Here is a 16,755-nt window from a genome sequence, read left to right on the forward strand (position 1 = left end):
GTCCATTTAGAAATGTGTTACACTGGCCATGGAGTAATAAAAAATTGAAATAGTTACGTTTTACTTGTGATACATAATTTAAAAAAAAATATGGTTTACATTTTAAACATATTTTTTTTATGAAATTGTTATTTTGTATGGCACAAAAAGAAAAAGAAAAAGGCTCTACAAAAAGATGCTTCCTTAGAAGAGATCAACAAGTTGATCGATGACATCAACTGCAACCAACAAACAAGCCAGGAAAACCCTGATGACAAACAGTAAGTTTTAGGTCATATATGTGCTAGCCTAACTTTAAGCTTTCTGTTAACTTCATATTTCAATCATATCACCATCAAGGATTCAATGTTGAATTTATCAAAACCAAGAAATAAATGTACGACATGAACACTCCATCCGGAACTTTCTATTTTCTTACTTTTTTTCTAGGACTGAAAACCCATCTCTCACATCCAGTCTGTTAAAAACATCACACGAGGTGTTGTTTGATTTTTCATTGGATGAGAGCTGCGATCTAGAGGAAACAACACTTCATGATTTGACAATGCCAACTCTAGAGGATAATATCCACAGCCCCACAGCCCCAAATGCTGAAAACAGCACATGTTGTAAACATTGTGCTAATCTACATGTCAGACTTAACAAGATTTTAAGGCAAGTTAATTGCAGTGATGCAATATACTAATATTATTTTGTGAGTTCAGTTCAGTTTTTCTTGCAATAAGCATAAAATATCTTCCTGAAACCTTGTTTATAAATGCCCCTCATGATTAAAAAAAAATGGGAAATTTGGTTCGAGGTGGGCCTAGTTACAAAAGGGCCCACAGAAAACTATGGTAGTTTTTAAATCATTTTAAAGTTTTAGATCAATATTTAAATATTCTCCTGAAAAAATTCTAACCTTTTGGCAGCTTTGGATATATGTCAACTGTTGACACAAAGTTAACAACCACAGCATAAATTTATACCCGCCAAAGGCACTTCAAGCAGTTACATTTGCAGACTCATGATTATTGGACACTAAATACTAATATCTGTACTGTAAGATGCCTGTAGACTAACTTGCCCAATATTTACAAAGCATATAATAAATACCTTAGATAGTGGTACAATTGTGATTTATATGTATTTCACCCTCTTTTTATTTGAGTTATTGCCCTTTATGGAACAGCTATTTACTTGTTGAAACAGGTGAATTTTAAAGCACATAGGGGAATTTCAAAAAACAGAAATTTCTTCTGTAGGGGAAACTTGTAACCCATAAAACCGAAGTGAATCAAGTTAAGATTGACCCATGTAAGCCTATAGCTTACAAATCTAGTTTCAACTTGATTTTATTAAAATAGGTATTCATTATTCATGTGTAATGACTATCCTCAAGTATTGACCATAGTTTTTATTGATTTCTTGTAGAGGTTAAGAAATGAGTTAGAACACAGACAGTTTCCGTGGCAGCAACAACAGAATGTAGACTACTCATTCTCACAGCAGCAGCATCTACAGTTTCAACAGCAGCAACATCAGCATCTGGAGTATGCACAATCACAACTGCCACAGGAACAGTTTATGCCACAGCCTCAGCAACAGCTTCAGCCCCAGCAACAGCTTCAGCCCCAGCAACAACTTCAGCCCCAGCAACACCTACAGCCCCAGCAACAGCTACAGCCCCAGCAACAGCTACAGCCCCAGCAACAGCTACAGCCCCAGCAACAGCTACAGCCCCAGCAACACCCACAGCCCCAGCAACAGCTACAGCCCCAGCAACACCCACAGCCCCAGCAACAGCTTCAGCCCCAGCAACAGCTACAGCCCCAACAACAACTACAGCCCCAACAACAACTACAGCCCGAACAACAACTACAGCCCCAGCAGCAACTACAGCCCCAGCAGCAACAACTTCAGCCCCAGCAACAACTTCAGCCCTAGCAACACCTACAGCCCCAGCAACACCCACAGTCCCAGCAACCCCTACAGCCCCAGCAACAACTTCAGCCCCAACAACAACTACAGCCCCAACAACACCTACACCCCCAGCAACAACTTCAGCCCCAACAACAACTACAGCCCCAACAACAACGGCAGCCCCAACAACAACTACAGCCCCAGTAGACTACTCATTCTCACAGCAGCAGCATCTACAGTTTCAACAGCAGCAACATCAGCATCTGGAGTATGCACAATCACATCTGCCACAGGAACAGTTTATGCCACAGCCTCAGCAACAGCTCCAGCCCCAGCAACAGCTACAGCCCCAGCAACAGCTACAGCCCCAGCAACAGCTACAGCCCCAGCAACACCTTCAGCCCCAGCAACACCTTCAGCCCCAGCAACAACTTCAGCCCTAGCAACACCTACAGCCCCAGCAACACCCACAGTCCCAGCAACCCCTACAGCCCCAGCAACAACTACAGCCCCAGCAACACCTACAACCCCAGCAACAACTACAGCCCCAGCAACACCTCCAGCCCCAGCAACACCTACAGCCCAAGCAACAACTTCAGCCCCAGCATAGTTTTTATTGATTTCTTGTAGAGGTTAAGAAATGAGATAGAACACAGACAGTTTCCGTGGCAGCAACAACAGAATGTAGACTACTCATTCTCACAGCAACAGCATCTTCAGTTTCAACAGCAGCAACATCAGCATCTGGAGGATGCACAATCACAACTGCCACAGGAACAGTTTAGGCCACAGCCTCAGCAACAGCTTCAGCCCCAGCAACAGCTTCAGCCCCAGCAACACCTACAGCCCCAGCAACACCTACAGGCCCAGCAACACCTACAGCCCCAGCAACAACTAAAGCCCCAGCAACACCTACAGCCCCAGCAACAACTAAAGCCCCAGCAACAACTACAGCCCCAACAACACCTACACCCCCAGCAACACCTCCAGCCCCAGCAACACCTCCAGCCCCAGCAACAACTACAGCCCCAACAACAACTACAGCCCCAACAACACCTAGAGCCCCAGCAACAACTTCAGCCCCAACAACACCTACAGCCCCAGCAACAACTAAAGCCCCAGCAACAACTACAGCCCCAACAACACCTACACCCCCAGCAACAACTTCAGCCCCAACAACAACTACAGCCCCAACAACAACGGCAGCCCCAACAACAACTACAGCCCCAGTAGACTACTCATTCTCACAGCAGCAGCATCTACAGTTTCAACAGCAGCAACATCAGCATCTGAAGTATGCACAATCACAACTGCCACAGGAACAGTTTAGGCCACAGCCTCAGCAACAGCTTCAGCCCCAGCAACAGCTACAGCCCCAACAACAACTACAGCCCGAACAACAACTACCGCCCCAGCAACAACTACAGCCCCAGCAACACCTCCAGCCCCAGCAACACCTACAGCCCAAGCAACAACTTCAGCCCCAGCAACAACTTCAGCCCCAGCACCAACTACAGCCCCAGCAACAACTACAGCCCAAACAACAACTTCAGCCCCAGCAACACCTACAGACCCAGCAACACCTACAGCCCCAGCAACATCTACAGCCCCAGCAACAACTACAGCCCAAACAACAACTTCAGCCCCAGCAACACCTACAGACCCAGCAACACCTACAGCCCCAGCAACAACTAAAGCCCCAGCAACACCTACAGCCCCAGCAACAGCTTCAGCCCCAGCAACAGCTACAGCCCCAACAACAACTACAGCCCCAACAACAACTACAGCCCCAACAACACCTACACCCCCAGCAACAACTTCAGCCCCAACAACAACTACAGCCCCAACAACACCTACACCCCCAGCAACAACTTCAGCCCCAACAACAACTACAGTCCCAACAACAACTACAGCCCCAGCAACACCTACATCCCCAGCAACAACTACAGCCCCAACAACACCTACAACCCCAGCAACAACTACAGCCCCAGCAACAGCTACAGCCCCAGCAACAACTACAGCCCCATCAACAACTACAGCCCCAGCAACAACTTCAGCCCCAGCAACAACTACATGATCAGAATATCCTCCTTAATGGATTTACAAAGGTAATTTAGCAGATATTTCTAAATAAACATATATTCATATTTTAATCTCACACCTTTTTCTGTCAAAGTGACTTCATCCTTCAATTTTTGTAATTATATTATATATCAATGGCAAAGTTTAATATGTTTGTCTTTTTTTAAAGACTGAGTTGGTCAACATCAGGCAAGTGATTCATGACCAAATGTCATTTATTCTATCTTTCATAGGAACAATTATCTGGAAAGGTGAAACACCTTGCCTTCTCTAAGGCATGCAAAACCTTGTGTAGGATGATGTTTAAGGACAGTGAGAGAGAAATTGGGCACTCTGTTTCCGGCATGGGGGAGAAGCCGGGTCTTGACAAGGAGAAACTTGAGCAGTTATATGGTAATTTTCTTATCTTTTATTTATTTATGTATTTATTTTCTTACAAATCTAGTGTTGGTGGCAAGACAATACATATCACTACCATTACGTGCTCATGATTCAGTACTTGATGTCAGGCTTATGTCATCCACTTGTATTTAATTTTAGAATATTAATGACAATGTGATGGAAGTTAGATATAAAGTAAGGAACAACAAGTTTTGTTGTCATCTAACTTTTGTTTAACAGGTAAATAAATATATTGTTATGATAACCCGTGTCATTGGCACATGACTAAACGATAAGTTCACCAGGGGGAAAAAAGATCTCGTAACTTAGTACATAACTAGTACATATCTTGTTATATCATAGTAAAGCTACATTGGTTGGAATGAAACAATAAACAATGCGAGACCAAAGTTAAGATGCTAGTAGTCATTTTTTTTATCAAAGACACAAGGGACACAAGCATTTTATTTATGTGTTTACAAAGCTCTGTAGAGCTATTATTACGACCCTATTTGTTAATAATGGCAGATATATTTGACTTCTTTTTATTTCAGACATCATGAGGCAGCAGTTTCCTGGACCACAGAGCAGCAATCAGGCCATCAACATTAAGCTTGCAGAAGTATTGAAGCCATCTGCAACTCCTAAGAAGTCGTGAAATGTTAAAGACACCTTAGTAGATCAATCCAAAAAATATGTTTTTATGTGACGGGACATTTAATGTCATAACATAAGCTTCTTTTTTTTCAAATACAGAATTTTGATTTGAAATTTGAAAGAATTCTTTGTACTTTCTTTTCAACAGATGTATATAATACATCTATTGTCCTTGATTGGAAGATATTGAAGGTCTGTTTTAAATCAGAGCCTCAATGGAAAGTTGTCATTTACTGACGAGTGTCAAATCTCTGAATTTGTACAAGAGACTCCAATTTGATAATGATATTTCAAGAGTTTCCATGATTCCTCTTTTAAAATCAATAAAATAATTTGCCAAAAAATCTCAACTCTTATGTTTTAGGTTTTTATACGCAAAATTGTTTCACAGGTTGCCTGAAGTGCAGTTCAGATAGTTCTGTATTTCATTTGATAAATTATTTGTAATGCTAGAGTGTCCCTGCAATGCTGTAAAGCCATCTTCTAAAAAAATCTGTGGTTATTTAAATGATTGTTTCTTGAGCATGTTCAATTCACAATACACCATTATTCTTCAATATCTAAACAGATCCAGCATTTTCCACAAGATCAAGCATTTTCCGCAAGATTCAGCATTTTCCGCGGAGATTCTGCATTTTTCACGGGGATCCAGCATTTTCCGCGGAGATGAAGCACGCTTTGTGGAGATTCACTGACAATCTCTGCAGAAATACATTGGTAACCTCCGAGAGTGTCGACCTGTAATCTCCACGGAGTTCAGCTAACTCCGTGGAAATTGGGCAGCATTCTCCATGGAGAAATCCCTAGTCTTTTGTTTTTTCTCTGTGGAATCTACACGGAATATCATTCCCAATACTCCGTGGAGCAAATTTCCACAGAAAATGCGGAGCGAAATCCATGGAAATTCCGCGGAATTCATGGAGATTTTTCAACTGGGTTAATCAGGTTGAAGGATTCAATAAATCAAATTGTTGTTTTAGGAAAGAAAATAATATCCGTGAGCAGGAAATCATCGGTGGATGCATTCCGCTACAAAGTAAAAGAAAGTTTCCCCAGACTAGGCCTAAATGAATTTTCAATTCATGAAGTTACAAAGAGCAGGCCTTCCAGTGGTAATGGTGGTTCTAAGTGGCTTTTGAGACCACTGGCAGGACTCGCACTACGGGCATTGAGGGAAAATGTAGCTAGATCTGCAATATACATCATGCCTGATCGCTCAATTGTAAGTCTATCCAATTACTTAATGGAATTTATTGAATACAGTCACTGTCAGATTAGAATATCGGATTTTGACTTTCAATTAAAATTTTAATATGTTAATAGTGGACCTGTATAAGGAGGTTTGATTCACACTGGACACAGTTAAAAATTGATTGTTGGGACTGAATGTGTGAAAATGGTTAGTACCTTGCTACAGATCGCGATTCACTGCATGTACTCAAATTTCCTTCAGTAATGAAACTGGTTCGGAAGGTAAATAATCTTAATGATGGTGATCAGATTATAAATACTGTTTGCATTCCTGTTTAACTGGGTCAAACTTATAAACCCAAATATAACTGACAAACTGAAGAAATCCAATAGTATTCCTCACTCATTGACAAATTTAACTTGTAATACTCTGAATTATCTGTTATGATTAATATTGCCATATGAAAAAATCTCATTAACTGTAATCAAATACTGTGTCAATATTTTTTTTTTTTCTTTTTCTTGTTTTTTATATATTACAAATGCAGATAGGTGATGAAGATACAGAAGAAATAGAAGATGAGGTAAAAATAGCTGTCACAAAGAATCAATGAACTATATATATAAGTATACATTAACTCATTTATTCTAATTTGTAAGGGAATTATTGTGTGTTCACCGTTACTTACAGATATTGTGGTGATAGTTAAGTGTACATGTCCTCTGATAGGTTGCAATTTCAATATTATTCGATTTTACTCAAAATTGGTATAACAGAGGTTTCATTACCATAGCAACCAATGGATTGGTAGGCAAATGCAGCTTTGAATATCTTCTTTCACGATGCTTCGCAAATTCCCCCATAAATACTATTTTGCTTACATCATGCACCTGGGGTGTGGAATCATTTTTGTTCAAAAGAATATCCCTGGGATCATAAATTGGAGCATACCAGGGGTTAAAGTTCAACATGGGCCTTAACGGATATTGAACTTCTAACTTCGTCTTCAATAAATTGCAAACTCTTCACTATATATATATATATATGATACAAAGGGATTAAGTGTCCATGTGAAAGAAGTAAATATAGAAAAAATAAGATTAACGACCGACTAAAAAACTAGCTGCTTTCACCCTTCACAGGGCTCTTCAGGTTTATTCAAAAGAACAGCTTCGTGACGTCACAATTACATGTCATCACACTACAATAGTAACGTGACGTCACGAAGTACAAAAGATTGGTGTCCATATATATGTCTATATATATATATGTATATATATGCAATGCCCTCAAGTTGTAGACCCAGTTTTGTCCAAAATAGCCCCTTCAATATGCATGTCTTATGAAATCAGTATTAAAATCTCAGTATTAAACATTCAGGCCATATTACTCAGGTGAGCGCCTTAAGACCCTTGGCCATCTTGTTGTTATCATAGAATGAACTTCCATCATTGGCTCCACCAAGAAACCATCGCAGTTCTTCTCTAAGAGCACTGGATTTTATTGCCAATGCTGCATTTCAATTGGTCAGTATGTTTGGTATCTTTTTTAATCAAAAGTTATGCACATTGAATGGAATAAATGTTTACTATGCAGTATGCAACATTTGTGATTTTTAGGTCATCAGACCATAGGTCATGGTGACCTAATGCTATAGCTCATCGTCCGTCGTGTATTAATGGTTAACATTTTTGAATTCTTCTTCAGAGCCACAGAACCGTAGAACTCATAACTTTTTGGAAATGTTTCTTATGATGTCCCGACCAAGTGTTGTTATTTTTAGAGTCAATCCGAAATCCAAGATGGCCTCTATGGCCTCTAATTGGGTACCACCTTGCTCTGACTGGCTGAGAACTTTTCAGCTTCTTCTCATGAACTACTGGAGCAATTGACTTGTAACTTGGTACAATTGTTACCTATGAGGTCCTGACCAAGTATTGTTACTTTTCTTGCAGATCGGAAAAATCCAAAATTGCTGCCTGGCCTCTTATTGGCTGAAACATTTTCTACTTCTTCTCAAGAATTGTTTTGGCAATTGACTTATAACTCAGTACTTATGTTCCTTGTGAGTTCCCGAACAAGTGCTGTTACTTTAAAAGTGAATCAGAAATTCCAAAATGGCTGCCCTGGCCTCTAATTGGCTGAGACAGGAAGTATCCCTAGGTGAGGGGGATTCAGATTTGCGAAAAAAGGGTGTTATTAAGCTTTTTTATATGATACCTTTCACATAACAAAAATGAAATGTTTACTACATGTTAATAAAAAATAACTAATCATTTAAGACTCCCAGCCAATGAAGTCAATGTGTCTATTCTGTTATTCAGAATTGTTGTTTTGTGAGTGTGTATTAAATGATATAAATAAGCTATTGAGAACCAAAAAGACATGTAAACAAATATGTGACGTCTTTGAGAACTTTTTAGAACATTGTGAAAAAGTAGAATATTGGAAACATTTGTTTTATTTGTATATGTTTCCAATATAATATACTGGTATTTGTATTGAAATGGTATGAACTAAACTTTGCAGGACAACCAAGTAATTCATCATTGACATTCGAACACATGAATGATTGTTACCTATGTAATGTGAGCGAAGATACAAAGTACTAGCTATTGGTCAATCTACGACAGCGCCAGTAGTATGGTAGCTGCAGCCAATATATTTTTATGGATGGAAGTAAATGGGTACTTCCATCTTTTTCAAGAGATGATTCTGCATTATTCAGGAACAATTACCCGGTATTTCAATCTCCCTATGCTCAGAATGCATGAATTAATTGTCATACCTTCTTAATTATTGTTGAATATTTTCTGGAATCATTTCAGACATACCAAAGACAATCAACATCTCAAAACAGAAGCCAAAGAGTGAGCATATTGTTTTTCGAAGTAACATTTTGAATTAAGCCAAATATATGTCTTCCTCATTTCTTTTACTCTTGCAACCTCAGGCAATAGGCCATCATCCATCTGTCATCTGTAAACATTTCATTTAAACAAATTCTTCTCATAAACCAATTTTACAAAGTTCAACTAAAAGACAAGATATGATGAGATAGGATTCTGGCAGTGAGTCATGGATCAGTTCGGAAAAATCACTCATGTCACATGAACATTTAAAAAAGGCTACTTAAATCAGGTTAGTGTCTTCAAGCCCCTTGAGCCTCTTGTTTCAATTTTTCACACAAACCAAAGACAATTAAATTCAGTGACCCGGAACAGCAACCCTAGAGTGAGTTTATTGTCAAAATATTACAATCTTAAAAAAAAGGTGGAGTAATATATGTCTGAGTTAAAGGATTTGTTTAGTGCAATAATCAGTCAATACGGATATGCAATATAGACAAATGGGAACACTTCCCAATTATGCATCTTTGCAGATTCATTATGTGGCACACCCTCCTGTGACGTCATAGTAAGACTGGATACTATTGAAACTTACCATAAAGTAATTTTTCAATAAAATTTCATTTAATTGTCTTATTGCATAACAGAATTTGCAACAACAGCAATATTTGAAACCATTCATTCTTGACAAAATCTTTGACATTGAATTTGTTTGAATCTGGGCTTGAATTTAACACTTTGATTACCTTCTGTAAAAGGCCAGTTAATAGTTTAATATGGCATGCCAAGCGGAGTAGAGTTATTGCAGTTTACTGCCATTACAGCGACAACTAATTTTGTGAGACAATTTTTTAAATTTTCATTCAGCTATCACCAATCCCAAATGAACAGCCTGCTGCATTATCAACTGCTGTAAATGAACAGCGTAGTGTTCAGGTAGGTTAATGAGAATTTTATGACCCATCAATGTACCTTAGTTTCTTGACTTATATAAATTTTTCATTTTCAACTTCTCATAAACTGCTTTGCCAAATTTGATGTAACTTGGCACTAGTGTTAGAATGGCATGGGGATTCAGATTTCTTCAAATGGAGGGGTCAGAGGTATTAGGGGTCCCTAAAGAGCAAAAATTGAAAAAAATATGGCTATTTAAAAAAAAAAACTTTTTCTCGAGAACCAGAAAAGCAAGAGGTTTGTTGTTACGCATGTATATATATGATGCCATGGGGGTGTTGATTCAAGTTTGTTTAAATCAAGTCAAGTTTGAAATTGGTTTTATTATGTAGGTTAATAATGCTCTGGGATATCGAACTGGGGATACACCAACTGTGTTGCTGAGAGTAACTTCATCCTTGCAAAGCCCAATACCATCATCATCTGCAAATGTGCAGCCTCAACAACTATTGGATTTACCCAGGTATATTGCAAATTATATTTCTACATCTTTAATACTAAATCTTTGAAAAACCAATGATTCGGATAAAGAAGTAATTTATACAATCATTCTGTGTTTCAATTGTATACTGCATTTTGATTGGTAGTTGACCAACTGAAACATGGAGTAACACAGTTTATGAACCATCTACACAACTGTAAATTTTTTTCAACTTCATGAGATTATTAAGACAAGCAGCATGCATGTAAAAATTTCATAAATCACTATAAATGCGAACTTTATTACCTCATAAAGTTCAAAATAAATTATAATTTTGTCCTTATATTTACATTTTCTAAAAAGACAATAAAAACAATTGCAATATTAATTTGCTATTGGCGAAGAAATTCTGTTGAGAAAGGGTGTTGTGTTTCTAATAGAACCATCATTTCAATAATGCGGGAAATTAATTGGCATGTGCTTGTTGTTATGGCTGTTTCCACAAGACACAAAATTGAGTACCGGTATGTACCTGTGAAATGTTGAATTGTTAGGAAGGCTTGCTGACGAATCCTGCAAAACTTTTTCCAGCTCATTTTATCAAAAGGGCTATCAGAAAGATGTTTTGATAGTGAGCAGCCCCTCAATTTTAAATACTCCATAAATAACTTGGAAGATTTGAATACCTTTCACATGTTTATTATTATCCATACAAATAACATCGCACAAGTTTCATTTTCATGTCAGACAGGTTAACTTTTTTATGCTGCATGATTTTGCACAATAGCAACTGCAAACTATTTAAATCACACTCTCACAATTGGTTCAATTCATTTAAATAATGAAACATACATGTTTTAAATTAGAAATTAATAACAATTTATCAAGAGTAAAGTAAAATTGGTATTGTGCCCTAATTTTATTGTTGCAAAAAATCTTATAACTTTCTCCTTTTTCTTACAGAGAGCTAAATGACACTGTTGATGGTAATTCTGAATCGGTCGATGACTATATACCAGAGATGTTGGGTATTTTTTTCTTTTTCTTTTTCGCTCGCAACAAACAATTAATTATTTGAGGGTAATTGTAAATAATTAACAACCCCCCCCCCCCGCTACAAATTAGAGTGGGGTATTAAGTTTAAGTAAAATATGTAGTGCTGGGTCAAAGTGCATATATTCAGCGAATCCAAATGCTGGAAAGTGTTATTGCATGATGTTATGCAACCGTAGAGCATGTTATCCAGCTCTATAGTGTGTTTATCAATGCTCTGATAGTTGATAAACATGGGCAATAGTGGTAGAACATGAGTTATATATGTGTGTGGTAAGAAAAGGAAAAAGAAAGAGAGGTAGATGAGGCATTTGTTGACATACATGCACGACTCATTAATAGTTATTACTACAATGTATTCGTTTCTTCAACACGCCAAATCATATCTGATGTTTTTGAGTCATATATTTTTTTCTTTCAGTGATAATCTTTCTCTTGGGGAGTTGAAGGAGTTCCTGCAGGGACTTCATCAGGAATCTCGACTCAAATCCCTTCCTGATGGAAGTAAGGAGGGACCATATACGGAGGGATTCTCTTACATTAATTAAGTTCTCCCAAGAAGACCTCCAAAACCCTCTACAGATAAAGTTCTGTGGGGAAGAAGGGGTCGACTCCTCCACCAGCTCTCGCATTCGTTTTATATGTCAGGTAAATAATTCTTTTTATCAACAAGTTATAAAGCATGACTTCTGTGGGTTTTCTTGGTGATTTTCTCCACCCATTCAACTTGTAATGTCTGTAAATGACCTCAATGTGTTTCTTAACTTGCACCAAACATAAAAACAATTTCACCTATTTCAACATTACAAACATTTCTGTGATACATTTAAAGGATGGGACAAGGAATGACTTGATCCATTATCGGCTCCTTCATTTGAAGTATCATAAATTAATTTTTAAAAAGACCATTTAATTATTATATTATTTATACCAATGGATTTTGTTTAGGTATTACAGGTGAACTAGGAAGACTTACCTTCCAAACCAACTTCCTAGAAAGGAAGAAAAGATCGTTTCTTTATATTGGGCAGTTGGTGGTCCTGTCCATCATCCAAGATGGACCCTGGATACCGGTGTTTGCAGACTGCGTTGTTGATTATATTTTAAACGGAAAGGTCGTGACTGTGAATCCAGATGACCTGCAGGACACAGTGAGGGAAATTCTGGATAAGGTAAATTTTGGGTCTTGCGTTGAATCTACATTTCATAATAATTGTTCTTATGAAGGGGCTAGAACCCCAAAAAGTGCACAAAGGAAACTTAAAACCAAATCTTGCTAATACTAACTGGACATCAACATGTGAAAATATAGCCAAGTTCAGTGTCTAGGACCCTGAGCCTTTGGTTGTTTCTCAGACTCGCACGATACAGACCGTAAAACTGCTTGTTTTTTTTATCTGCTCTGGTTCCACATTCCTTGGAATATAGTGTCTGAATGAATGGAGGTTATACATGTACGTTAGTACCCTCACTATATATATATCCAGTTGATCCTGTCTAATTACAGATTTCCCTTAGAATACTTGTGAACCCATGTCAATTTTGATTCTGTAACCCAACCACTTCACTATCCAGCCTCTTCAGCATTGAAACATATGTGTCTGGATCAACAAGGCTTGACTGTACTTTGAATTTTTGTTATAGATTTGTATATGTTAAATGTGTTGGCTATTTGAGCTTTAATGGACTGCTGATGCAACAAAAAATTAAAGGTCTGGTCGTCAACATGAAACATGATGAAATTAAAACCACAACAAACTTGAAACAGTTTAATTCTGATTTTATTAATGTTGTGATATAAGTAAGATTAAGATTTTATGACTTCTTTAAGATTTTCTCAAAACATGTTTGCATATTTCAGATGAGAGACTGTGCTACTGATTATGAGGCACAGTTTCAATACTCTTTGGTGTTCGATGCTCCTGACTCCTGTCCCAAAGTTTACTAGACAACATGTCAATGCTTTAATTACAGGCAGCATTGATTGAACACATGGTAACCAGCTGTAGGGGGAACTGGACCAGTTCATAAAAGGTGAAGAGCAAAACTATAACTTACATTAACCCAAACACATTATACTGCTCCAGACAGGCCCCTTAATGCTGAGTGTTACCAGGGGAAGCTACAACTAACAAATTTTCGTCATGGGTATGAGGCGGCTGGGATCAAATCCCCGACCTCCGGCCTCACATGCGAACGCTCTATCAATTGAGCCACCGAGGTAGTCTAGTTATTTGTGGATTATTATGTGTAAAATTTAAGCAGGTAATCATAAGCTGACATACTTGTTCATTGTTTTATAGGTTTGGACACTCATCAAGTGCACAGTGCTATATGTGTGAACAACAGACTTGCAGCAAGAACACTTTTTAGTGGTCGGATGAAGCCTGTAACTGTTTCAAATCTGAGAGCTCTGTTGAAGTTTCAGTACAGTGAGGGAAATGCAAAGCTGTTGGAGATGGAAACGGCACAGGGTTTCCTTACTTTCCTACAGGCAACTAAAGGTACTGGTTGTATTTACAATGGACTCCTTCATGCCAACTCTCCCGATTTGTTCCTATATTCTAAGATCTAATGATTTCATCTGCATGAACAACTCAAAATATGTCATTTTAAAGGGTTCTTTTGTCTCTAGGGGATGTATACACACATTTTCATTTTGTTTTAATTTTGGATGTGCAGAATCTTCCCATAGAAATTTCAAAAAGTTAACAAATGTGTTGATTCCATGTAAAAATGATGTTTATATCAAATAATTTGGTCTTGTTCTCTTGAATTCACGTAGATTTTATAAGCTCACCTGGCCCGAAGGGGCAATTGAGCCTATGCTGTGGTGCGATGTCCGTTGTCCTTCCCTCGGCCATCTGTCGTCCAGTGCCAAGATTTTAGTGCAAACAACTTCTTCTTAATAACCAAAAGGCCTAGGGTGATGATATTTGGCCAGAAGCAACCTGGGATGAAGTTTATTCAAAGTTATGGCCTTGTTTGACTTTAAAGGTCGCAGGGGTCAAATGTTTTAAAATCTTCTAACAGGTTCTTCTGAATGACTTCTAGTTATAAATACTGATACTTTGCATGTAGCTTTATTTTTGATCTCTTTAAGGTTACAAGTGTGAGATTTATACCAGGTGAGCAATGCATGCCCATTGGGTCTCTTGTGTAGAGTTCAAATAATGTCGTGACAGTTGTTTAGCATGTTTCTCTTACCTGGTAAATTTTCAAACTTCAAAAAGGAATGAAGTTTACCAAGTGACTAACTTCGAAAAGGAATGAGGTTTACTGAGTGACTGTATGAAGTATTAAAAGGCTAAAAATGCGAAATAGAAGTTGATAAACAACCGTCATAAGTTTTGTAAAATATTTCTATATATTTAAAATCTGCAATACTCGTGAATATATTTGATATTAAACAGGAAACCATTGAATATCCTATATATATTCCATATATAAATATCATTATAGCTACAAATATACGCTGTAATACACAGAACAATATTTATGCGAGATGTTACTTTTGAGTTTTGTTGTCTGCAATGGTTCATATCTGACATGGAAAATCAACAATTGGTCTATTGACATACATGTATTTTGTATTTAACAAAGGTGCGGACACAACGGTGAACGGATTGAGCCAAAAGATGTACTTATGTGGCTGTCAGGTTCAACATGTATGCCAGCAGTTGGCTTCCACAAACTCATCGATGTAGAGTTTGGTGACACTACATTTGTCAACACATGTGCCTTATGTTTGACGCTCCAACTGCAGCAAAACTTATCGATGGAGGAGCCAGTTTTGTTCTATACTGAACTGATTATCAAAATTCAAACATTTACACACCAGTAACATATTCAATAAGATTCATCAGTTTAGAAATATGTGATATCAAGGTTTTGAGGAATTGTATTTTCTGATGCAGTGTGTAAACGTCCCTATGGATAGTCCAAATGTCTCGGGTCGAGTGACACGAAAAATATACAATTTATCACATCGTTTTACAGGTAAATAATCCAAATCACTCACTCAGTCATACTGCTGGACAAAGGGACCAGTGGGTCTTGAAATGTTGCGACACGTTTAATACGTACATTGTACAGTCAAACCTCGTTATCTCGAACTCTTTTAACTCGTAGACCCCGTTTATCTCTCCGATCCCGACCAACCCTCTTCTTTATTTTAGTAAATAAAATTCTGATAATTCGAACTCTGAAAAGTTGAAAAACTTGGATTCCTCGAAGTAAGATATTGGTTTCAATAGCGTAAATCCAAAACATCGTCTACTACATAGTGTTAGAAAAAGAAAAAAAAATGCCCTCCCCCATTTTAACTTCATACCCCCACTTGTGGGAAACTGGGGGTACAAACACCCCTTGTTACAAAAATGAGTGGGAGCACTGGGTAGGCTTTATTATCATGACATGTACATGTAGTCATGTTTTCCAAATCATCATTTCTGAAAGAGTTATCACCCTTGCTGTTTTCAGTATTTTAATTTTGTCCAAAGATCTCCTCCCTCAGTTTTTAACTGATCTTCTTAAAAACTTAAAAGGCTGTAGTTGTGCTTTTTAAATTAGCATTTTGATTCGACGATTGTTTAAAGAATTATTACCCTTTCAGGGGTGTACGATTAAATATTTTACATACTATAGCTAGACCGTAGGCAAATATTAAGTTTTTTTACTAACCCAGCCTATATTTTTAGCTCACCTGGCACAAAGTGCCAAGTGAGCTTATGCCATGGCGCGGCGTCCGTCGTCCGTCCGTCCGTCCGTCCGTCCGTCCGTCCGTCCGCGTCCGTCAACTTTTCCTTTAAACAACTTCTTCTGAAGAACGGACAGGCCTAGAGTCATGATATTTGACTGAAAGCTTCGTTGGTAGGAGCCCTACAAAGTATGAGAACGAAAATGACCTTGACCTGTTTTCAAGGTCACAGGGGTCAAATATGTCAAAAACTTCTAATGACTTCTTCTAAAGAACTAAAAGGTATAGAATCTTCATATTTGGCTGATGGCTTCCTGGGATAGAGCCCAACAAAGTTTGAGAATGAAAATGACCTTGAGTTACTTTCAAGGTCACAGGGGTCAAATGTGTCAAACACTTCAAACAACTTCTTCTGAAGAACTGAAAGGTAAAGAATCTTTATATTTGGCTGGTGGCTTCCTGGGATAGAGACCAACAAAGTTTGAGAATGAAAATTAGTTTGACCTACTTTCAAGGTCACAGGGGTCAAATATGTCAAAAACTTCAAACGACTTCTTCTGAAGAA

General features: G+C 38.0%; 2 protein-coding genes and 1 long non-coding RNA gene across 3 annotated transcripts in view; all 3 read left to right on the plus strand.

Annotated features, from left to right (window-relative positions):
* Positions 1-544: 544 nt before the first annotated feature.
* On the plus strand, positions 545-5,023 carry LOC110459515 (transcription factor SPT20 homolog). The gene is made up of 7 exons (XM_021511821.1): positions 545-608; positions 1,489-2,170; positions 2,203-2,488; positions 2,533-3,131; positions 3,233-4,010; positions 4,218-4,377; positions 4,920-5,023. Exons 1-7 carry the CDS (start codon positions 545-547, stop codon positions 5,021-5,023), a joined length of 2,673 nt encoding a protein of 890 aa, XP_021367496.1.
* A 3,999-nt stretch (positions 5,024-9,022) lies between these two features.
* Positions 9,023-12,380, plus strand: LOC110459525. The gene is made up of 5 exons (XR_002463906.1): positions 9,023-9,084; positions 9,931-9,999; positions 10,350-10,480; positions 11,402-11,466; positions 11,913-12,380. It is a non-coding gene; the product is annotated as an uncharacterized LOC110459525 (long non-coding RNA).
* Positions 12,381-12,977: 597 nt separating this feature from the next.
* The window catches only part of LOC110459524, a 7,958-nt gene continuing 4,180 nt past the window's right edge, over positions 12,978-16,755 (plus strand). Inside the window, exons 1-3 of the mRNA XM_021511832.1 lie at positions 12,978-13,525; positions 13,795-13,995; positions 15,095-15,490. Of these exons, the coding sequence (XP_021367507.1) occupies positions 15,403-15,490 (88 nt within the window). The 5' untranslated portion in view covers positions 12,978-13,525; positions 13,795-13,995; positions 15,095-15,402. The remainder of the gene's footprint in view (positions 13,526-13,794; positions 13,996-15,094; positions 15,491-16,755) is intronic.

The sequence above is a fragment of the Mizuhopecten yessoensis genome, unplaced genomic scaffold, assembly GCF_002113885.1.
Source record: "Mizuhopecten yessoensis strain PY_sf001 unplaced genomic scaffold, ASM211388v2 scaffold10097, whole genome shotgun sequence".
In the NCBI taxonomy this organism is placed as follows: domain Eukaryota; kingdom Metazoa; phylum Mollusca; class Bivalvia; order Pectinida; family Pectinidae; genus Mizuhopecten; species Mizuhopecten yessoensis.

Excerpts from the sequence above, each read along its gene's own strand:
- LOC110459515 (XM_021511821.1), top strand. The coding sequence starts at position 545 with ATGCCAACTCTAGAGGATAATATCCACAGCCCCACAGCCCCAAATGCT. Across the intron at positions 2,489-2,532 it reads CAGCAACACCTACAGCCCAA|AGGTTAAGAAATGAGATAGA; the intron begins GCAACAACTTCA and ends GATTTCTTGTAG. Across the intron at positions 4,378-4,919 it reads GAAACTTGAGCAGTTATATG|ACATCATGAGGCAGCAGTTT; the intron begins GTAATTTTCTTA and ends TTTTTATTTCAG.